Source organism: Psammomys obesus, unplaced genomic scaffold, assembly GCF_907164565.1.
Source record: "Psammomys obesus unplaced genomic scaffold, mPsaObe1.curated_primary_1811, whole genome shotgun sequence".
Lineage (NCBI taxonomy): Eukaryota > Metazoa > Chordata > Mammalia > Rodentia > Muridae > Psammomys > Psammomys obesus.
This window is the reverse complement of record NW_026585698.1, coordinates 4,565,126-4,590,316: the sequence shown is the minus strand read 5'-3', so window position 1 is coordinate 4,590,316 and position 25,191 is coordinate 4,565,126. Positions and strand designations below refer to the sequence as shown.

The 25,191-nt window shown below is 38.1% G+C and overlaps 1 protein-coding gene across 1 annotated transcript in view; it reads right to left on the bottom strand.

Moving 5' to 3' along the window:
• The window catches only part of Ctnna3 (catenin alpha 3), a 1,637,506-nt gene that overhangs the window by 42,916 nt on the left and 1,569,399 nt on the right, over positions 1-25,191 (bottom strand). The window contains exons 15-16 of the mRNA XM_055598913.1: positions 13,086-13,191; positions 5,613-5,747 (exon numbers count right to left, since the gene is read on the bottom strand). Of these exons, the coding sequence (XP_055454888.1) occupies positions 5,613-5,747; positions 13,086-13,191 (241 nt within the window). The remainder of the gene's footprint in view (positions 1-5,612; positions 5,748-13,085; positions 13,192-25,191) is intronic.

Sequence of the window (25,191 nt, the reverse complement as noted above, 5' to 3'; positions counted from 1 at the left end):
AAAAATTAAAGAACCTTAATTTCTATAGGAGAGTATATGATTAAAACATGAGCATGCACTGCAGAGTTTCTGGTATTTACAGAGGAGCATGCTAGAAACTGTTAGTTGCCACCAACACCCACCCTTCCCTTCATAGAAACACAACTGGCTACACTGAGGGAAGGATTCACATTCAGGCTTTATTTTCATCATGCTTTGTCATTGTGAAAGCTCTGCCTGTCACTTAGGGAAGCTGAAGCCAGGAACATGTGCATAAGTTTCCCTTCATTCTCACCGAAGACATTTTTTTTCATTTTTTGGTCTAGATAATAATACAAGCAGAGCCAGAGACATGAAGTTGAACGAGGAAAACAGCCTGACTTCCTGAGGACTCTCAGAACCTCTGGGAAACAGTACCACCCAATTCGTTTAAAGCTTCAAAGTAAACCTGTGCCATGCAGAAGCTCTTTTAGAACAACACTATGGAAAACATTCTATTTCAGCAGTTTCTTAAAATCCTTCTCCAGCACTCATTTAACGAGTGGCTCAGATGGCTTCTTCTTTCTTCCCTGAGAGCCAAAGCTGTAAGCCCAGGTTCTCCTGGACCTGATGCTCCCGCCATGTGTAGCAAGTGGTGAGTGTTGCCATTTTTAGCTAAGTTGTCAACTCCCAGGCCACTGAACTAAGCCTTCCCTGTTTTTCATCCTTAACATACAACACTGTATTAACTTCACGCTTCATATACTCACTAAAACGTTAAAATTTCACAAGCATAGGCTTGCTCACCGCTTCCCTCCTGGACTCCTATTGAAACACCTCCTTTCAACCCAGTCTCTTTCCTCTAGTCCCTTGTTTTCTGATCTATCAATAACATCATATAGTTAACTTCCAAATGCACACATCTCTTTTTGTTCCTCTCAAACTAGAACCCAGTTATCTCTAAAGGGAAGTTCTGTTTAACCCCCACCAACATTCCACAATATACTAATAGTGTAAGCAAACGTTGTCTTCAGTCAAAACACTCTGATGTCCTCCTTTCTATACCTATTGTGCTGTGACCTCTTTGCCCTTTTGTCTTATCTGCCTGAGTCCTCTTTTGTCCTTCCTCCAAAATAACACATATGATTGCCACTGATAGTCAAGGCTCAAATTTGGATCAGGAAATTTCTGTAGCTTTCTCTTTTCCACTCTTCATATTAGAGGAATTAATTATTCCTTTGCTTGTTCAACTATGTATTTCTGTGTCCCATTTTATTACTTTTATTATTAGTTCTACACTAATGCCACATACTCACATGCACTTTTTGTTACTTTTATATCTATGTCTGTATCTCTGTATCTCTGTATCTCTGTATCTCTGTATCTCTGTATCTATCTATCTATCTATCTATCTATCTATCTATCTATCTATCTATCTCTCTATCTATTGGTTTTTCATGATAGGCTTTCTCTGTGTTGCCCTGGGTGTTCTAGAACTCACTCTGTAGACCATGCTGGCCTCAAACTATGAAATCCTCTCACCTCAGCTTTCCAATTGCTGAGATTCAAGGTGTGTGCCACCATTGCCCTTATGATACTTTTGTATGGACTTGAGCATCATAAAAGGCCCACTGATTAGTCACTGTCTTGTGATCAAGATACATTAGTGTGCTTGGCACAGAGAGGAACTCAGCACCTATTCTATGATTTTAAATGAACTGTACTTTGTTTTCTTGTAGTTAAAGCATACAACTTCAGGATAAATTGTGTATCATACAGATTTACAAATGAGAGATGATGGATTTTAATTTGATGCTATATTATGCAAATGTATTTCAAATTATTTTACTTCATTAATTCAGGTTCTCTGACATAAACCTCAACACTCATAGAATATATTCTGTCGGTTTTCTCCAGGATCACAGCCACTCAGAAATTTGATACATTTCTTTATCAAATGTATTTGCAAGAGTCTTATCTCACAAACCTGATTTTGTAATGAACACATTCTCTAGTGAACTCAGTAGTTTTAAATTAAAAAAAAAAATCTGTGTGCTATTTAAAAAATAATTTTCTGTGCTTTAGAAATCTGGTTTAATATCCCATAACATCTTAGTTTTCAAATCTTTGAAGAAAAAGAAAGATGGACATAAAGAAAAATGAAGAAAGAAAAAAGGTGAATACAGGGTCACTGAAATATTCAAGCATGTATAGAATTTAGCACACAAAAATGGAATGTATTTTAAAAAGCTTTTCAGGATCTACCTGCAAGCAGATGTCAAGAAATGTAAAAGAAGGCATCCTTTCCCCTGGCAGATTTATTTTTCTAATGGAGAATTGTGAGCAAAATGATGACAAATAGCTTTGAATTCACAATGATACATGGACACATAATGACTCCGTTTTTAAATGGTAAATCCTGGATATTAAATGGATCCTATCTATCCTATCTACACATAGTTCATGAATTTGAATCACCACACCAAAAAATGATAAATATTAATCCCATTTATATATCTCAAAGGAATCATATTTTTGGATGGCAATTAGCAGTTACTTTTAAATTATGTTTTGTTATTTAAAACAATTTTTAAATATACATGTATTTTGACCATACTCTTCCCCTCCTCCAACAGCTGCCAAAACCTCTCCATTCTCCTTACTCATCCAACTTTATGTACCTTCTCTAAAAAAAGAAACAAGAACCTGAACCTAATATAACAACCAAAACCCCCCAAACACAAAAACTAAAACCAAAACAAAACCAATAAACAAAAAAATGAAGCAAAACACCATGCAGGAAGAAACAAAATAAACAAATACCCTAAACCCCATCAACCATAACCAGATAAAAGCAGACATAAAACTGTGAAATCTGTTATACATTGGCCAACTATTCATGAATATGAGGCCCTCCCTGGAGTGATTGATATACACAGTGGTATTGGAGAAAATGGATTTTTTCTCTGCCAGCAGGTATAAATGACAGCTCAGTTAACATTTACTCTAGTGGCTACGTTTGATTCAGTCACTATTTTAAACATAGCAAAATAAAATATTGTAGGATAAAACCAAACTACTATATGAAAGTTGGACAACAGAAAACAACAGAAGGAAGAGAACCAGAGAGAAGGCACCAGAATAAGAGACTGGCTCATTTGCACACTTTGAACTCTCATAAGAATGCTAAACTGAAAGCCATAAATAATGTAAGTACAGAGGACCTGGTGCAGACCCCTGCAGACCCTGTGCATGCTGCTTCAGTGTCTGTGGGTTCATATGAGTGTAGCTCATATGGATGTAGACAGCCTTGTTTTCTTGATGCCCTCTACCCCCTCTGGTGCTTACAGTCTTTCCACCTCCTATTCTGCAGGGTTCCCTGAGCTCTGAGGGGAGAGACTGATGGAGGCATCCCATTTATAACTGAGTGTTCCAAGGTATCTCACTCTCTGCATAGAGTCTGGCCATGGGTTTCTGTATTGGTTCCCATCTGCTACAGGAGGAAGCTTCTCTCATGCTGCTAAACAGGCACTTGTTTATGAGCATACAAGTATTTTAGTAGCTATGTCCAGGGGACATGCATAAGTTTTTAAGAGCTTTGCTCTGGGTAAGACAAATGCCATTGCAAATATTTGGAAAATAAAATGTGTGTTAACTTGGGCCTTGTGATGACAATGACCATGTGAACTATTGAATGAGGGGGGAAAAAAGACTGGACGTGTAATGCTCTAAAACATAGCTCAGATAGCTTAATATGTAATATTTAATATGCTTATGTAATATGCTTATGAATTTGGTCACCAACTTACAATTATTTGTCTTATAATTTTTCAAATTCTTAAATAATGGGCAAGTGACAAAATAGCCAGTAGAAACTAAGCAATTAATATCGAATTCAGGTCATTTCCTGAATTAGCCATGTGCAGTACGTGGCTAGCTGCCTTACTGTCAACCTTGTCCTCACTGGCTGAACAAAGGACACTCTCTACACACAGTGTTACCTTATCTTGATGAGTTATTCAATATCTTATGTAAAATATTCCACACATTATAAAAGACACTGTGTTTAAGATTTTGTTTTGCTAGCATGTAAATAAGCATGTATGTTCTGTTCATGTTTAATGTGGACAGTGCTACAATATTTGTTATGTTATCTTAATTCTTATATGAATTAAATTCATTTCTTACTTGGGATATTTCCAATGTACAGTTGGTCCATAAGAACATAATTGCACAAGTAAAACAGTCTCCAATATCTGCAAAATTCTCTGGACTGTGAGTGAGTGCCCATAAATATTTCTATCTGGATATGGTGATATAGCTTATATGGCTTTTGATTAAATAAAATATATTTTTTGAAAAGTAAAAGGATATCAACATTGATATTCATCTATGTAATTTATTAACATTTGTATATCTAGAAAATAAATATTTATTTTCTCCTCTGACCTTTACTGGACTAAAAAACATGAGAAAAATCAGACCAATACTCTAAATCATTTACTCTTGCCTTACAAACCTCAGTTTCTCCACAGACTTAATCAGAAGAGAAAACACAGAGGTCTCTGAAGGGAACCCCAACTTTGACATTTATTTTATGACCCCAAAGAAGCTATTTAACCTTTCTGAATCACATTGATTCAGATATTAAAGAAAACAAAACAATCAAATAACTGTCTCCTCAGAATGTAATTGTAACGATTGAGCTAAAACTTAGGTCAGAGAGAGATAATCAATAATGATTAGTTCCTCCTCTCTGCCCCTGATGATAACCTTTGCTTTTTTTTTTATAACTGCATTTACTTCAAGAACATCAATTTATTAAGAGAAAGTTCAATGCTACGATATGAAAGGATGATACGCTGCTAATACGTAAGTACACTGGTGCAGCTTTTAAAAACAGTTCTAGCAATATGGCTTCCTAAGACGTTCACCGTGCTTTAACTTAAATTTATAATCTTGGTACATGTCCTTCTCAAAGTCACTGATAACTGAATCCAATATAGACATCAAATATTATTTTATTACTGTGTCTGCTCTAGAGAAATGATCTAATGTTATTAAAGGATGAGCAAAATCCACCAGACATTATTTCTACCATGGTAATTTAAAAGCAGATTGAAGCTCAAAGCCACCAAAGAATTTATGCAAGTTCTTTTAACCTAAAAACATTTACAATACTCAATTTCAAAAACTACGCATGGATATTTTGAAAATATCAGGACCAGAATTTTTAAGTTATAAGAATAAGTATGTAGAAAATGAAGCTTAGTTAATAGCAATAAAATAATTGAATGGATATGTAATATTACATTCACTTATTTTAAAACTTTATGAAACTCAATTCAGAGTTCCCTCAATATTCTTTATAAGGCCTGAAAACTGTTCTATATAACCAAGAATTTCTTAACCCAGTAGTATCCAAAAGACGTTATATTCCATAATCTCTGAAGTAAAAAAAAAAAAAGTATTGATTTAACATTTTTTAAAAATAAAATTGGAAAATATTCTTGCTTGTTTGTTTGCATGTACTTTACACTAAGTGTGACCGAGTTTGTCCTGTGCTAAATTCATCTGAGAGATGGCGATGGGTGGCACCATGGCCTCTCTGTTTCTGGTATCTCCTGTGTGTAATAGTGACAGGCAGCACTCACAGCAGACATGATGAGCTCGCCACCCAGGTTTTGGATTTCTGCTTTAACTTGACTGCAGATCTTCAGCTGGTGAGAGTAGAATTTGATCTGTTCCAGATAAGCCAGCAAGTCTTGTTTGCAGGGTGGGTCTGGACACTGAAAATGCACCAGAGATAAAAACAGAAATAGTAAAATAAAGATGAGGCACATCCTTGTCATTTAGCTTCTTTAGGTGTACAGATTTTAGAGCGTTTATCCTATAGTGTAAGTCTAATATCCACTTCTAAGTGAGTGTATACTGTATGTGTGTTTCTGCTTCTGGGATACCTCACTCAGGATGATCTTTTCTAGTTCCCACCATTTGCAAGTCTCATGATTTCCTTATTTTTTTATTCTTTATTAATTACACCTTATTCACTTTGTATCCCCCCTGTGGTTCCCTCCCTCCTCCCGTCCCAATCCCTCCCTTCCTCCACCCTCTGCATGCATGCCCCTCCCCAAGACCCCTGATAGGGGAGGACTTCTTTTCCTTCCTTCTGATCCTAGTCAATTAGGTCTCCTCAGGAGTGGCTACATTGTCTTCTTCTGTGGCCTGGTAATGTTGCTTCCCCCTCAGGGGGAGGTAATTAAAGAGCAGTCCAATCAGTTCATGTCAGAGACAGTCCCTGTTCCTATCACAATGGAAACCACTTGGATACTGAGCTGCCACGGGCTACATCTGTGCAGGGGTCTTAGGTTATCTCCATGCTTGGTCCTTGGTTGGAGTATTAGTCTCAGGAAAGACCCCTGTAGGCATATTTTTTGGTTCTGTTGCTCTCCTTGTGGAGTTCTTGTCCTCTCCAGATCTTACTGTTTCCCACTTCTTTCCTAAGATTCCCTGCACTCTGCCCAAATATTGCCCATAAGTCTCAGCATCTGCATTGATAGTCTGCAGGGCAGAGCCTTTCAGAGGTCCTCTGTGTCAGGCTCCTGACTTGTTCCCTCTTCCTTATTTTAATGGCTGAGTAGTATTCCATTGTATAAATATACCACAATTTTTGTATATATTTTTTTGTTGTTGTTGAGGGGCATCTAGGTGGTTTCCAGATTCTGGCTATTACAAATAAAGCTGCTATGAACATGGCTGTGCAAAAGCCTTTATTGAATGATGGGGCATAACCTTGTCAGGCCACAGAGGAAGATGATGCAGCCATCCTTGAGAAGACCTGATAGGCTAAGGTGAGCTAGAAGGGGAGGAGGTCCTCCCTATCAGGGAACTAGGGCATAGGAGGAGAAGAGGGAGGGTGGGTGTTACTGGGAGGAGACGAGGGAGCAGGCTGCAGTGGGGATACAAAGTGAATAAATTTTAGTAAATAAATATATAAATAAAACTAAATAAAAAGACATAATATATATAAAAAGAAGAGGCATGTCAGAGTGGGCACATCACCATGGAAACCTGACAGGGCAGCAGTTTTCTCAAGCCACATTCCCTAGGCTAGCCCAAGATTTATCCCATACGCTTCACGGGAAAGCTCCTGTTCAAACAGCCTGTTTGTTCTTCAATTGTAATCATTGAGTTTAGGCAAAGCACTTGTTACAGGAAATAACAGATAGGAAGAAATGCATAAAGAGCCTTCAAAATTATGACAAGGTTAGCAGCCTTCAGATTATATCTTTGGGTAGACATGAGGAAATATTAATACGCAATTATCCCATCACCAGGATCAGTACAAGATTATTCCTCTGCATGCATTGTTTTCTGCTGTCTGCCAACTATTATTTGTGTGAGAAAACCAAATTTGCAACAAAGCATATAATGTTGTATTATTTTCAGCTTTAAATGCTCTTGGTTGGTGCAGATAAAGGAAATTATTTCCACCTGAGATGACATTTGCAGATGCAGGGCAGGAAACACACAGGAATGTGTGTGAATGTAGAAAACCTCTTTTCCAAGAACAGTCCCACTTGGTGCTTTATTTTCTACAGTGAAGTCCTAAAAGAATAGTTCTGAGCTTTATCATTTCAGGGCAAATGTCTCAGGATATGGACATGTCTCTCCAATGAAGTTGGAGGGTTAAAATGTATGTTCCTTGCTTTAATTCTATTGCTTAGTAACTTTTCAAGAGGACACTGACATGAAAACAGAAACCCATAAACAAATAAATCTATTGTTACAGCACTTAAAAAAATAAAAATAATGCAAAATTGTTGGAAGGAGAATTAGGGATGTCTGTCTGAATACTGTGACATTGCTCCATTTCAAAGTATTTTCAGGGACTGGAGAGATAGCTCGGCAGTTAACAGAGCTTGCTGTTCTTGGAGAGAATCCAAGTTCATGTCCTAAAACCTATGCCAGGCAACTCACAACCACAGGTTCCTCCGTTTCAGGAGATGTGTCACCCTCTTCTGGTTTTCATAGGTACCCACAGACTTGGGGCATTCACTTACACAGACAAGCACATATGCATAAATCAAATAATTTAAAATGTTTTCAAATAATGGGGGGGGGATTTTTCAATGGCTGAAGGCTGAAAACTCAGCATTTTAAAATTTCATGCATGATTTCAACTGAATTGTATAAAAACATGTGGTTTTTAAATCATACTGAAAAGGAAATCTGTGAAAACGATCGATGAATATGATACAGTCAGAGGTCTTCACTTTCTACATGTGTTTCATCTGTATTAAAATAAAAACATGTTTATTTCCATAATTGTAAGATATTATTTAAACCTTTAAATCAAATTATATAGATTTACAAATTAAAAGATAGGATGAACATTCACCAGCAAGATGGCTCAGTAGCAAGGGTATTTGCCAACAAATCAGAGTTCAATCCCTAGAATCCACAAGGTAGAAGATCAGGTCAGAGTCCTGCAAGTTATCTCTGACCGCTCATGTACACTGTGGCATGCCAATTAAGTAAATAAATTTTAGCAGTTAGATGAAAACCATCAAAACTCTCATGAATATCTGCATTCATCTAAGACACTCATCTTCTGTTATCCACTAAGGAGAGGTCCTAGAACCCATGTAGATACCAAAATTCAAAACTGCTCAGTTCATCTTAGATAAAATGCCAAAGTATTTGTGCATAACCTAAAGATATGTTCCTGGTAAACTTTAAATATATCTATATCACATATAATTAATTAAAACAATGTAAATAGTTCTTGAACAGTAGGTGCATTTCTTTCTATCTCCCCCTTCTTCCATAAGATTCCCTGCACTCTGCTCATAGTTTGGGTGTGAGTCTCAGTATCTTCTTTGATACCCTGGTGGATAGTCTTTCAGAGGTCCTCTGTGGAAGGCCCCTGTCCTATTCCCTGTCTTCTCTTACTTCTGATGTCTATCCTGTTTGCCCTTCTAAATGAGGTTTCAGACTTTTCCCTAGGGCCCTCCTTGTTATTTAGCTTTTTTAGACTATATATTTTAGTATGTTTATCCTATATTATATGGCCACAATCCACTTATAAGTGAGTATATACTATGGGTGTTTTTCTGTTTCTGGGTTACCTTACTCAGGATGATCGTTTTTAGATCCATCCATTTGCCTGCAAATTTCATGAGTTCCTTGTTTGTAACTGCTGATTAGTATTCCTTTGTGTAAATGTACCATGTAGGGAAGCTTATGGAAGAAGGGGGAGACAGAGAGACCTGGAGGGGAGAGGAGCTCCACAAGGAGAGCAACAGAGCCAAAATACGTGAGCCTAACAGAGACCAAAACTTCAAGCAAGGACCATGCATGGAGAGGACCTAGACCCTTTGTTCAAAGGAAGCCCATTGGCTGTTCAGTTTCTAAGTGGGCTCCCTAGTAATCGAGCAGGGGTTGTTTCTGACATGAACTCAGTGCCTGATTTTTAACCTTGCCACCTCCCCACGAGGGGTGCAACCTGGCTAGGTCACAAAGGAAGATGATGCAGCCAGCCCTGATGAGACCTGATAAGCAAGGGTCAGACAGAAAGGGGAGGAGGTCCCTCCTTATTAGTGGACTAGGCGAGGGGCATAGGGGGAGAACAGGGAGGGTGGGTGTGAAGAGATGATGGGGTCTACAGCCAGGATACAAAGTGAATAAATTGTAATAAATAATAATAAATAAATTAATTAATTAAAAACAAAAAATAGATGGTACACTCTATTGCTTTGGAAATAATGGATACAAGGAAAGATATACAATACACATATGAATACAATACACATATACTGTCAAATGGCTATGTGTGCCAAACTCAGTTGGAGGTGACTGATTTGGTACATATGGGATTCATATATAGAGGGATAACTAATTTATTACTAACATGTGGCATGGTTGGGAAGCTCCTGAGATGTCTGTTCTATTCCATACTGTTAAATGCTTTGAGCTACATCTCTCCAATTGAGGTGTACAAGATGAGGACATACAACTTGCATTCAAAATCTGTAGTAATCAATAAAGGAAGCAAATATATTTCTTTGCAGAAATAATTCCACCTGCTACACAGAACAGGTACGTGTAAAGCTTGGCAAACATGATCATCAGCAAGGCAGACACTAGATATGATGGTAAAAGAAGTTGAGATGAATGGTGTTTATCATATTTTGAATAAAGAATTAACCAGTTGAAGTCTGCAAGCCTCTTAATGAAGATTACACTGTAATTCACTGAAAGGAAACAAGAAGGAACAAAAGGCAGTTTAAAATAGAAGAAAAAGAAAAAAAACCAAAAAGCCGGAGAAAGACAGTAGGTAATTTCGGTATAGATTTTACTGCAGGTTGCTGCTTTCAATGATTTAGGTATGAAATGACATTCAGTGATCAAGCTTTGAGACATAGTTATCTTCATCTGATGAAGACAGGTGCACCCCTCAACTGCTTTATCCTGACGGGAAGCACATGCTCACTAGGTTCTTCCTCCCTGGTGAGCACCGCACCCAGTCTTTAAAAAGCATGATGCTGAGTACCCACAACAACATTTCAGTCAGATCCAGGTAAGGTAATACCATTTTGCAGAATTTCAAGCCAAGCTTCAAAAATCATAAACTTCGGTGTTAAGTTTTTTTCTAATTCAGTCATATGGATGAACAATCATCTCTCCTGCATAGCATTCCTTCAAAATAACTTTTGATTTTGTTTGTTGAAGAACTGTCACCTTATTCTTTAACCTTATGGTCATATCCATTGGCTGTGGTGGCCTAGGCTGCGTTTCATAGGTCATGTATATGCATTCCCTGTATAAGACTTCAGAGAATCACAAGAAAACCACAAGGCTGGTTCCTCAACAACCCTCAATCAAGAAATTCATAAATGTGATCATGACTGAGTGGGGGTATTCACTGAACAACCTAGACATACTTGTTTTGACAAAGTTACAAGGATGTGGTAGGCACACTTTGGACACATCACCGGGCTCTTTCCCTGTGTGACGTATTTCATTTGACCTCTGTTCTTTCCTCCCTCTGTGAGGGGGCATTACATCTGCACCTAAACAACTTTCTGTATTTTTCCTGCTGTATATGGTTTTGGTTTTATCTTTTTCCTGCTGTATATGGTTTTGGTTTTATCATCTAACTTAGAGTATCTGTTGGCATAGCAAACCATAGGGTCATGTAGAGAAATTAAAAACACGTGAACGTGGGGTCAGGAAGCCTGTTCTATTCACCAGCTTTCTGTTATTCATTTTCAAATTGCTTCAGAATTGTGGTAGTTAAAAAAAATCTTGGAGAAAACAAGTAACAGGACAGAAGCCTACCACAGAGGGCCTCTGAAAGACTCTATCTAGCAGTGTATCAAAGCAGATGCTGAGACTCATAACCAAACCTTCGGCAGAGTTCAGGGAATCATATGAAAGAAGGGGGAGATAGCAAGACCTGGAGAGGACAGGAGCTCCACAAGGACTAAATATATCTGGGCACAGGGGTCTTTTCTGATACTGACACTCCACCAAGGACCATGTATGGATATAACCTAGAACCTCTGCTCAGATGTAGCCCATGGTAGCTCAGTATCTAAGAGGGTACCCTAGTAAGGGGAACAGGGACTATTTCTGACATGAACTCAATGGCTGGCTCTTTGACTCCCTCCCCCCTAGGGAGGAGCAGCCATGCTAGGCCATAAAGGGGGACTTTGCAGCCAGTCCTGAAATTGCCTGGTAAACCAGGGTCAGATGAAAGGGAGGAGGTCCTTTCATCCGTGGACTTGGAAAGGGGCAGGGAGGAGATGAGGGAGAGACGGTGAGATTAGGAGGGAACGAGGGAGTGGGCTACTGCTTGGATACAAAGTTAACAAAATGTAACTAATATTAAAAAAAACTATAATAAAAATATATTAAATATATTAAAAATATAATAAAAATATCTTGTTATATGAGAAAATTCTATATTTCAAGATGATAAATTTTGTTCTTAGATACAAATGCTAAGTGCTGTGTCGTCAGTAACTCTTAGCTGAAATGTTTGGACAAGAACTACTTCAAATTTGAAAATCAGAAATCTCAAGCCCTTGAAATCTAAGACTCTCTGAGTGCCAGGCCTGCTTCTGGACTATTAAATGATCAACGTTCAATCTACATTAAACAACAGATTAGTACAGTTTTTATAATGTTTAAAGTAGCAAGCTGTTGATAAAAACAATGCACACTCAAGGAATTTAAAAATAGTTTTCTCTGGTTGAATCTTCCATCATTTGTTTGTTATCTATTAAACTCAAAAATATATTATCTATCAGATTAAATTTTTTCATGCTCCAAAAGAGTAGGTATGAAGAGAGAACTGGGACGGCAGCAATCATACTAAAAAGCATCTCAATAAAGATTTGCTTTCACTATATAAATAAAGCATAATATGGCATATATGTAAAATATTTACTCTGAAGAAATATTTACTATGAAGTTAAATATAATAACAAATCCAAGTTAAATTTATTCATATTACACTCCTGCCTGAAATATTAATTTCTCACTATACACATAACTTTATAATATGTACACTGCTTCAAAGTTTTTATTAATTTTTTTAATTTAATTTAATTTAAAAAATACGTTTAAAACCTGGGAAAATATCAAGGAAATGAAATGGTGTGCAGAAATACCAGTCTGCCCAAAGTACTTCCTACAGTTGACCTCTTTATTGTCCCAGTAATGCTGCAATGTGTTGACGTCAAACAGCTACCATTTTAGAAGAAAAAGGTGAAATAAATGACAACATGAAGGAAAAGAGAAACTCCCATTGTGTCACTACAGTCAGCTAAAAGAAACTTTCTTCATTTCAATCTGATAAAGCTGATTTTAAAAATAAAGTATATTTAAAGCTAAATATATAACTATTCTGTGAAACTAATTATACTTTCCCGTAACTATTGTCTCACAAGTTGCATAATTATAACGTTATACATTTTTGAAACTCTAATATACAAAGCAAATGTATTCAATAAGGTTACAAAAAAAAAAAGTAGTCACCCAGCTTTTCTCTAGTCAATAATTAAGCAGAAGCAAGCAAACAGCAAAAGCTTTCCTGTGTCTATTTATAAGCCGCTCACCTGGTTAGCAATCTGCCGAGCGAGAATATCCATCCTTGATCCTGATTCTGATATCAGTTTAGCCGCGTAGATTACATCAGTGGTATGCTTTAGTGGCCCTTTCCCCCTAAAAATAAATAATACATGTTAGCTTTACTGGTGCATATAGAAGTAGATATGATTTAATGAATATATATACATATATATAAATACATAGTTTATCTATTTTTATTATTGTCATTTTAGTGTGTGTGTGTGTGTGTGTGTGTGTGTGTGTGTGTGTGTGTGTGTAGGTGTCTACAGAGACCAAAAGAGGGTGTTGGCTCCCCTGGATCTGAAGTTATAGGGTGGTGTTAGCTCCCCTACATGAGATCTGAAAACTGAATTTAGATCCTCTATAAGAATGCAAACACTCACTAACAACTGAGCCACTTCTCCAGCGCCAATAGATAGATATTTACACTCACATAATTAACAGATTTATAACCCAGATCAATAGCAATTATTCTTATGTACTTTGTTTGCTCTTGGATATACTCAAAATATATTTAATTATAGTCTGAAAAGGAAAAACACCTATGGTATCAAAATTTAGACAATAATCCAAAGAAGATGAATAACATTGGACTTTATTCCCTGTTTTGTTTTATTATAATAAGACTCAGTTTAGATCTATCTTGGTGGACCCAGGTATCTGATGCAAGTATGATTTATACTCAAGACATATGAATTCAACCTTGCAATTTGAGAAGTCGGGCTGCTTATTATTTTTCTCTTTTAATCGATCTCATGCATTTTAAAAGTTTTTATTGATTTTTGTGTGAATTTCACACCATGCATCCCAGGCCTACTCATCTCTCCATATCCACTCTCTGCCCTTGCAACTGCCCCCAAAAGAAAACAAACAAAAAAAATTAAAAAAAAAGAAAAGAATCTTATCATGGAAGCTGTGGTGTATCACACATTGTGCCCTTATGCCTTATCAACTTTACTTGAAATTTTCCTTGCAATGAGTCACTGGTCTGGCTCAAGACCTCGGGCTTCTGCTACACCATCAATACTGGATCCTCACAGGGATTCCACTGGGACGTTCTGTGGTTGCCCTGTGTCATGGAGAACCTGCAGCTTTGGATCTTCAGGACTATCACCATCATAAACAAACACTACAGCACTTTACAGATGGGGTCGGTCAGGGCCACCAGGGCCACCAGGGCCAGCTCTCCAGCTTTGCCCAGATGAGGGGCAGAGGCAGCTCATCTTGTACATATTTTTTTCTGTCATGCTTCCTGTCTTTTGCTCTCAGCTGTGTACTGACGAGTTCTTCATGTCATACACTGGGCGTGAGAGGAACTGGGACAGAGGAGGAGAATGTGGTGCCAAACTCAGAGCATCCCAGGAAGTGAGTGGGTCCTGAGAACATCATCTGGGCATTAGCACCTGTATGTGCAAATACAGGTTTACTGTTCCTCTCATTTTTCCCTAAATCTACATTTTTTTTTTGCACTTACATAGTTTCCTGCCCCCCACCCCCAGGGTAAGGTAAAACAAACAAACAAAAATGACAGTATTATGTCACAGTTTTACTACAAACCTACATTCACATCATTTTGGACTGTTTCCTACAGAAGAGCAAAAAGACGAAACAGCAAAGAAACACTCAGTCCCGTGTGTCTTCAGTCTGTGCCCCCTTATCTGCAGGGATAGGGGTAGCATTCAACACAGAGACTTTCTAAGGATTACTTGAGTTTATTTCTCCAACATTCCCTAAATAATTCCTTAAGGAAACTACAGATTTGAAAATAAAACATGTTACAACTTTAAGATAAATATGGCTCCTGACACAATTGTATAAAAATAAGATCACTGTCATGATCTCACATGGTAAGAAGATAAGAATGGTATGCCCATCTTACATTTCTGCAAGGCTCCATTCATTTCTTTTGTGAGTGGTGAACTTGGTGCAAAAGAAGGAGAACAGATACTTGTGTGTGCATATCATGCTAAAACGAATCAGGTATCTTCGAATTTCTATCTCTTTATTAGTCACGTAAGCAGTGTACACCTGTGCTAAGATTTTAAAAGACGTGCTTTTTCTATATCCCATTACCTGAAAGATAGAGGAAAGGTTTCCTGAGCAATGGTGGCTGTCTTATTCCCTCCGATATCCCGCCCTTCACAGAGCACCAGGAAACTGGCTCCCAAGGGCTGACCTTTAAATGCTGATCCTTGTCCCTCGAAGAAAATGAGCACTTAAGGTGCAATTAAGAAGAGTGATTAGTCTGTGATGGTTTATAAGGAGGGAGGGGAGAGTAATGAGCAATGTGAGAGTAACAGTGAGAGAGGGAGGGCAAGAAGGGGACGGTTTTGATTATACAAATCAAAATGCAGATAGGTGGGGAGGGAGAGTCTTTGTCTGTGTCTTAGCTATAACTTAGCTTTAATGTGATGATAGAAACAGAAGGGCAAAGTACGCCGGATACTAGAGAAATGGATTTACTAACTCACACGACATTCTGGCTAGTTTTGTGTCAACATGTCACAAACTCGGGTCTTTTGAGAAGAGGTAACTCCAGTTGAGAAAACACTTCTATCAAATTGTCCGGTAGGCAAGTCTATAGGGCACGTTCTTGGTCGATGTTTGGAAGAGAAGGCCCAGCCTCTGTAGCTATCATTCCCAGTAAGGTGTTTTGAGCTTGTGTAAGAGAGCAAACTGAGCAAGCTGCAGAAGCCAGTCAGTGAGCAGCATTCCTCCGTGGTCTACATTTCAGCTCCCACCTCCGACCTCCTCCTCGCTGTGCTCCTACCTTGGCTTCACTCAATCTGAAACTGGGAAGGAAGCCAAATACCTTTTTTTTTCCTCTCTCTCTCTAGGTTGTTTTGGATTATAGACTTTTTCAAAGAGATTAAAAAAACAAATTGATTCCCTAAGAATAGTTTATGTTGTGATTTAAAAAAAAAAAAAAGAGCAAATTCATACAAAGTTAAGCAACCCAAGACTCCTGCACCTGTAAGGTGAACACCACAGCGCATGTCCGCTATGTACATACCCCAAAGCCCGATCAGTTCATCTTTTCTGTAGTTCCTTTAGAAACTATTATAAGCAAGATTTCTTCTAAAAAACGAGCAAGGAAAACTTTAAAAATATCAGTGCAAGTAACACAACGAAAATCTTGCCTCAGAAATGGTTATCCCCACACCCCTGAACTGCTGACATAGGTTTCTTAGAAACTTAAAAAAAAAAAAAATCAACATTCATTGTTACAATATTTGAATTGCTCTTATCAAATTTGCTTTGTGCATCAGGGAAGACTAGAAGTTATGTACACGGTTATGTTCAAGAAAGGAATTGCATTTCATTATCTCGATGCCTCTCCAGAGGAAGTCAAACTTAAATAAAGCTGTCTAAGCTCCCAAAAGACAATGCATCAATTTTCAAGGTCTTAAACAATGGACAAAGGTTGTTTCTAAGGAGAGCAGCCAAGGCTCTTGTAGCTTAAACAATACACAAAGAGTTATATCTACAGAGTACATCTAATGGATCCTTATTTGCAAAATAAGATATGTTCCTGTATGAAAACCTTGGGCTAATAAAGGAGAAATTACTTCTAGCTCCAAATATACCCCTTGCTATGAGACCATGATCTTAAAAGTCACAGTATATTTTGGTACCTTCAAGTAATGATAATACATGATGACAGACCACAATTACTTCCTTTCCCTCATTCTTAATTAGATGTATTGCCTGGCAAGCTTCCATCTGAGTGCCAAAGAAAATACACATTTTACAAATGATTCCTTATCATGCCAAGCTGCCAGACCAAGCTACAATTACTGAAACTATGACAAATTTCTAGCATTCTCAGCCTGAAACGTGCTATGTAATCAACGCTTTTCAAATTGGGAGATGCATTCAGAGCTTGTCTGCAGCCTTCATCTTCATAATGGATCCTTCCGATTTCTTGTCAGCAAATTGTGCCTTAAATCACAAAGTTAGGCCCTATTGAGAAAGACACCCAAGGGAAGAGTAGGGAGAAAGTGAAATAGCTGTATATATTTAAAGAATCCAGAGGCCGGAAAAATTTTTTAATACAAAGTGATCAAAATAATTATCTATAAACCAACATGGAAAGCATTGAGAAAGAGAGCTCCCTAATGACTGACTATGTGAGATTATTCTTGCTTTGTTTCCCTACACCACGTGTATATTTAAGGGACGTCTTGTACACAATTCATCTGTCAAAATTTGTGCAGCATGAAGACCTCAGTATGAGTTAGCAGAACTAACATAACTCGACCTATATCAATCCCAGCATTCCTTTGAACAAAAGGAGAAGTGGATACAGGAAAACCCAGGGACAAGCTAGCATGTAGCCAATGTTAGAGAACAAAAGAGGCCATGTCTCAAAAAAGGTGGAAGGTGAAGTCTGACACCAGCCTTGTAACCATTCGTGTGCTGTGGCGTATGACTGCCTGCATTCACATACATGAACAGTCTCTCTCTCTCATCAATAACAAAACAGCAGTGGAAACCCTAGATGAATTATTCACACAGATAGGTGACAGGAGTTTTTTCTGAAGTAAGTCTAGTCTCTTCTTCATAAACAAACACAGTGTTGAATAGGAAAAATGATCGTTGTCATGCACAAAACAGAATCTTTATAATTTCTGTTCTTAATAATTGACTCTCCCTGTCTGTTATTGCAATTACAAAAAGAAAAAAAAGAAATAGATATGGCTTTGTGCCTAGGCTGAACAATATGTTTTACATTTTCAGCTGTATTGGCTGAAGGGCCATGATTCTTTTTTTGTTAATTTATTTTTTTTATAATTTATTCACTTTACATCCTGATTGTAGCCCGCTTCCTTGTCTTCTCCTGTTCCCACCCTCCCTCCCTCTTACCTCCTATTCCCCTTCCCTATTTCTCAAAAATGGGGAGCCCTCATTCCCTACCATCTGATCCCAGCCTATCAAGTTTCATCAGGACTGCCTGCATCTTCTTACTCTGTGGCCTGGCAATGCCCCTCCCACACACATACACACTTAGGGGGAAGTGATCAAAGAGCGGGCAACAGAGTCCATGTCAGAGACAGCCCTTACTACAACTTTTACTAGGAAACCCACATGAAGATTGATCTGCCTATTGGCTATATCTGAGCAGGGGATCTAGGTCCTCTTCATGCATGGTCTTTGGTTGGAGCATCAGTCTCTACAGGCCCCCATGGGCCCTAATTTGTTGACTTTGTTGTTCTCCTTGTGGAGCTCCTGTCCCTTCCAGGTCTTTCTATCTCCCCTTCTTTCATAAGATTCCCTGCACTCTGCCCAAAGTTTGGCTATGACTCTCAGCATCTCCTTTGATACTGTGCTGGGTTGAGTCTTTCAGAGGTCCTCTTGGATGGTTCTTGTCCTGTTCCCTGTCTTCTCCTACTTCTTATGTCTGTCCTGTTTGCCCTTCTGAGTACTGAGTAAGACAAACCAAGTAATCCAATTAAAAAATGGGATATAGAACTAAACAGAGAATTCTCAACAGAGGAATATTGCATGGCAGAGAAACACTTAAATGTTCAACATCCATAGTCATCCAAGAAATGCAAGACAAAACAACTCTGAGATTCTATTTTACACCCATCAGAATGGGTAATATCAAAAATTCAAGGGACAACACAAGCTGGAAAGGATGTGGAGAAAGGGGAACACTCCTCCATTGATGGTGGGAATGTAAACTTGTACAACCATTTTGGAAATCAATATGGTGTTTTCTCAGAAAATTAGAATAGTGCTACCTCAAGATCCAGTTATACCATTCCTGGGCATATATCCAAAAAAGAAAAAAAATGCTCAATCATACAACAAGGACATTTGCTCAGCTATGTTTATAGCAGCTTTATTAATAATAGCCAGAAGCTGGAAACAACCTAGATGTCCCTCAACTGAAGAATAGATACAGAAATTGTGGTACATTTACACAGTGGAATACTTCTCAACGATTAAAAACAAGGAAATCATAACATTTGCAGGCAAATGGATGGAATTAGGAAAGATCATCCTGAATGAGGTAACCCAGAAGCAGAAAGATACACATGGTATATACTCACTTATAACTGGATATTAGTCATATAATATAGGATAAACATACTACAATCTATAGCCCTAAAGAAGCTAAACAAGAAGGAGAACCCTAACAAAGAGGCTTAATCCTCATTCAGAAGACCATAGTTCTTTGATTTCTTTCTTTTCTTTTTTTTTTTCCTGTCTATTAATGGCATCCAAAATTTCAAAAAGTATTGTTTTTGTTGTTGTTGTGTTGGGTGTTGGTAAACTGATAAAATTCATAGGAATGAATAATTACTCTAAGGTACCATCGTTGTTTTGTTATTAGTGTTAGTGTATATGAAAGGGGAAGAAGGACACATGTACACGCACATAAAAACAGACGGGGCCTCAGGCTGTAGAGACTCCATTACTAAAATCCACCAAGTTTTTATAAAATCAAGATACAGATAAATCTCTTCAGCACCTTCAATTCCCCAATTTCTCTTCAACTCTTAGTGTTATACCAAATCCTAGAAAATATGTGACACCACAAAGCTGGCGGTCAGGAAAATAAAATAAAATAAATAAAAATAAATAAACATTTAGGGTAAGGGGCAAAACTAGAATTAAACGAAAGCAATTCTTTAACAAAGTCTATTTTTAAATTGTGAAAGAAACAGAGGTCATTCAGATAGAGAAGTAACTAGATATTTTCCTTATGCAAAATAAATTTCTCTAGATTTCCTTAAGGGGAAAAAATGTTAAATTTGTACAGAAAATACCTTGAATAACCCCATGGTTATCATGTTCTACAGGTATCATATTGCTTAAGGTTTCATTTAGTTTTTACAGGCAGTACTGCTGGATGGGCTGTGAAGGCTTCCTATGGCAATAACTTATAATGTATTTATTTGTATTCATGTTTTAAGTACTTCTGTAACCACATACTGTGCATGTTCTGTGGTTGGGCACGCCCATTCGGCTCCCAAAGTTCATTACAGAGAATAGTATCTTAGTAGTTCAAGGTTTCTCCACTATTCTCCAAAGCGTATAAATACAGTTAAGCTTGATCTGCGTGACGAGGCTCACAAGCCATTAGTAACTTTGGGATGTGTCCCAGGGTAACACCCTGGGTGTTTTCCACACATGCACCAGAATCCCACTGGAAATCTTGATGGAATATTTTAGGTATCGTGAAGGAAAACCCCAAATTAGAGGTTACCATGCAATGTTTCAGGAGGGTCCTCTTAAAACCACGTTATCCAACCATATGCAGCAACCTCAAGCCTAATGGAATACGTAACTTCTTGTTTCCCCCCCCCACCCCGCTTTATTTTTCCTTTTCTTCTTTATTTTCTGTCTGGTTGGTTTAGTTTGTTTTTTTTTTTTCTTTTTTAATTTTTTATTTAACTTTTATTAATTACACTTTATTCATTTTGTATCCCCCCATAAGCCCCTCCCTCCTCCCCTCCCAGTCCCACCCTCCCCCCCTTTCTGCATGCATGCCCCTCCCCAAGTCCACTGATAGGGGAGGTCCTCCTCTCCTTCTTTCTGATCTTAGTCTATTAGTTCTCATCAGAAGTGGCTGCCTTGTCAGGGTTCTAGGTTATCCCAATTTATTCTTCGAGACTCATGGGAGATGAAAGTGCCTTTCCATAACACACCTAGAAACGATACCCACTGCACACTGGAAGGGCTCACTCAGAAATAGTGTTATAGTTGGAAATACTTTTTAAAATGCACTTTAAAGCACCTTGTTACTGAAGCTGTGAAATACAGGATAGAGTGGCTTCTCAGTGGTGGTTCTTCAGGCTAGTGAGAGGTAAGAATTAATAAGGAAAATTTTCTGTGCTTTCCCTAACATAAAGAGAAGATATGCCACCATGCCTCCCACACTTCCTTCAAAGTACTGTAAGTCATTATTCATGGACATCCTTTCAGATAAAAGAAAATCTGTGCTCAGCTCTAACACTTGAAAACAGGTCTTTTCTCACCTCTATACCTTACTCTCTGAGTGTGCACATTAATCAAAGCCAGTGTACTGTACATACATACAATCATGCACTCTGATAGGGAGACTCTGTTTTTCCTCATGACAGTGAACACAACATTAATCATGTACAAACTCTTTTATAGAGTCTGAGCATTTTTTCCAGCTTCACTTAAACTATTGTGATAAACAGGCTGATTCTTCTTTTTTGATATCAGAACAAGTTTTACTGTCTCAGAAAATAATTATTTTTCAGTTTAGGAAAATAATATAACTTAGGCATTATTATTTAGCTTCTTATCTTCTCAAAACCTACCAAATGACTTCTAGTCACTATATGGTGTTATGCTTAGATTTAGATGAGGAAAGAAAGATGCAAAGGGCCACTGGCTTCGTCAAGAACTATTACAATTAATAGAGGGTTTCATGGTTGATTCAAGGATCTGATGGATTTCCAGAGCCACTCCTTACTGATAGGCTCAGAAACACCAGCTGATCTTTTCTGCAGTCTCTCTACCCCTAGTCTCTCAGCCAAAGTGATAGCTTTAGTAAATTTGGTGCACTGTAGATATGCTATTAGCAAATGAGTTATTAAGATTGAGTATAACTTAAGGCATGGTTTTATGCACCTTCTTTTTATGGGCTTCTGTCACTACTGCGGCATTCAAGAAAGTTATATACTTTATCGAGTTATTATAAGGTGACTCAGAGTTAATTCTAAGGTGTAGAATTCGTTGGTGTGTATGTGTGTGCACAGGTATGTGTGTGAGTTCTTGTCCAGTTGTCAATATTGGGTGTCCTTCTCAATCATTCTTCACATAATATTTTGAGACCAGTCTCTTAATAAATTTCAAAGCCATCAATTTTGATAAGCTAGCTAACTAGTACCACCAAGTACACAAGAATCTTCTGACTCCATGGCCCAGCACATGAACAACAGCTATGTGTCTAGGGATTAGACACTCATCCACATGAGTGCATGACCAGAACTTTGCTTAAGGCATCTCCACAGCTCCTAAAGGTCATGATTAAAAGGATGAAATTGTTACTGTAATTCAGATACTTTGTTATATCTTTTATTACTATATGTTTAGCCTTTTTTTTCAGGACCAATGTGTAGCTATTTATTTAATATAATGTAAGAAAACATACAATTTGAGGGGAGGTGGCTGTAGTGAGCCTTATTGATGGTATTCAAAAAAAGCAGGGTTCCCTAAGTCCCTCCCCTTCTTCTTGTGAAATGGGATGGAAACTATGAGGGGAGGTGATAAATGTTGGGGGTTAACTTGGGACAGAGAGGTAGCTGAGGGCACCTCTCTTCCTCTCAGATAATTGCTTGGGTGAGCATTCCATGGACTCTTATTCCATGGAGGCCATGTAGCCTATGCAACCTGTTGCTGTCACTGTATTTGTTGTCATACCAGGAAATGAGCTTTACAAGTTGTCATTGAAAGCAATTCCACCCTAATCATCAAAGATAAAGAAAGAGGCTCAACCTTAAAGTTATAAGACAACCTAGTATTCACTGTATCCCAAGATTCCTTTGGGTGGACCCTCTGATGCCTGCTCCACCACCTTTTTGATGCCATCATACTTGGCAGCTTTCACCAGGTTGCATGCCAGACCCACAATGGACAAATTTAGAGTAGCAAGAACTGGTAGCTCATGTCAGTGAGCTTTCCAGTTAAGTTCTAGTATGACCTTACCAACAGCCTTAGCAGCATCAGTAGATGCAAAGGCAGCCTCCCGACTGTCATGTCGCCTTCTGTTCCTCTGGGTTCCAAAGACAGATGTACCTTTTTGAGAAGTGCCAGCCTCACCCTGCGATACAACAGTGAAGGCAGGAATAAACAGATTTCATTGTATTGGGACCATGGTTACCAGACAGATCTTCCTTCAATTATGGCAAAGTGAATATTGCTGCCATTAATAATCCCTTCATTGACCTCCTCTACATGGTTTACAGGTTCTGGTATGATTCTACCCACAGCAAGTTTCACAGCATAGTCAAAGCTGAGACCTGGAAAAGTGACACCAAAGGGAAGGCCATCTCCAGAAACAAGATCCCACCAGTATCAAATGGGGTGATGTTGGTGCCTAGCATGTTGTGGAATTTACTGTTGTCTTCACCAACATGATGATGGGTGTGGCCAACTTGAAGGGTGAAGTCAAAAGGGTCACTATCTTTGCGCTTTCTGCTGATGACTCCATTTTTTATGATCTGTGTGAATCATGAGAAGAATGGGAATTTATTCAAGATTTTCAGCAATACTTCTTTACCAACAACTGCTTAGCCTCCTCCTTTTCATCCCTCTCTCCCTTCCATCCCCTTCTATGCCCTTTCCTGACTCCTTTACTCCCTTCTTCCATCTCTTTCATTGCTTCTCTTCTTTATTTCAAGATGAGGCTCACTGTTATGATTCTGCATGTGCCACAGATAAAGATGTTGGGCCACAGGGGTACCCAGAACAACCATCATTTTGCTCTTGGGGTTTTATTTCATTCAGGTTACTCTTTCTGAAAATTGGTCTTAGAGTTGTGCCAACATTCTTTTGAAAATTTGATGGGCTGTGAGCATTCGAAAGTCAATTGAGATGATTGCTCTTATCTATTGCCCGAAACCGTTTTTTTCTAAAACCAGGAGTTGTACTTTGAAAATATGTACTGTGTCATAAAACATCAATCTCAATGAAGCGGGGTCATTTAAAAGAAACAAACAGGAAATGTTAGGAATGATACTCTGAGTAAACTAGGAATCTCTTTGACTTCTTTGGCGGGAAATTCATAGGGCTTATATCAGTAGCTTACTCTCTGGTATGAAATAAGTCTCTCATTCTAATAGGTAAAGTTGACATTTTCCCAAAATCTGAAATTATGACTTTTGCAGTACTGTATTCAGCTCCATAATTTTCTTATGCTAGCAGCCTACATCTCAAAGTGTTCCTTCTTCCCAATGAAGTTTAGTTCCAGGAGAGTAAAACATTATTGATTTTATCTAAGCTATGCTCCTGGGGCCTTTACACAGCCTTTACATAGTACAGGAAAGAATGAGTGACACATTACCTTTATATTTTACAGGTATCTCCACTGTGACAGTATATCATAAAACACATAAATAAATTACAAAGGGATCAAGCTGGGTGTTATTGTTCATACCTTTAACATCAGCACTCTGGAGGCAGAGGCAGGCAAATATCTAGGAGTTCAAGGCCACCCTGCTCTACATATCAAGTTCCAGGAGAGTCAAGGCTACATAGTGTGACTCCGTCTCAAGAAAACCAAGAAACATCTAACCAACCAACCAATGAACCAAGCAAACAAACAAAGGAATCAAAAAACAACCCTCCAAAAATGAACGAATCAAGTAATGATGAACAATATTTTAAATATCTCACTAATGACAACATCCCCAAACCATCAGTATTCCCTTATGAGAGACATAAAGTTGGTATTAAGGATGCAATCCTTATTTTAGGCTGTCTCTTTGGCAGTAGATTTTAATGATATGTTTCTCTGCATTTTTTTTTTAGATTATTATTCATTCATTTTCTGACTGGTTGCCATCTACTTCTAGAAATACAGAAGCTGTCAATATTTAAATCATGAGTTGGACTTTCAATTATCCACAACCCATGGTTTCTTTAAAAAAAAAATCATATAAGTCCCAGTTCATGAAGGCTATCTCGGTGATTCTTTTGCATACGTATGAGCAAATCCCTGAGAAAGAATGTCAGGAGGAAAGACTGATAGGTTCAGGGCTTCAAGTATGTCTAATGGTTGCCTGGCCTCATGCATTCAGCATAATCTCATGGAGACAAGAGTGTGTAGTTGTGGACATTCTTTACCTCTTGGTAAAGAGGAGGGGAAAGGGAATGGAGGAGGGGAAGGGAGGCACTTAGCTGGGTATTTCTTTTGCCCCTCTCTGTTTCAGTTACAACTCTCACCAATTAATCCTCTCCGGAAATTCCCTCAAAGTCACTCCCAGAGGTTTTCCTCGATCTCTGAGGTGATTCTAAACTGAGATAATTGACAATGAGTGATAATTTAGTCAAAATGAGATGATAGCATTGATAAATCCATTTAGCTATATAAGCTATAAAATACAT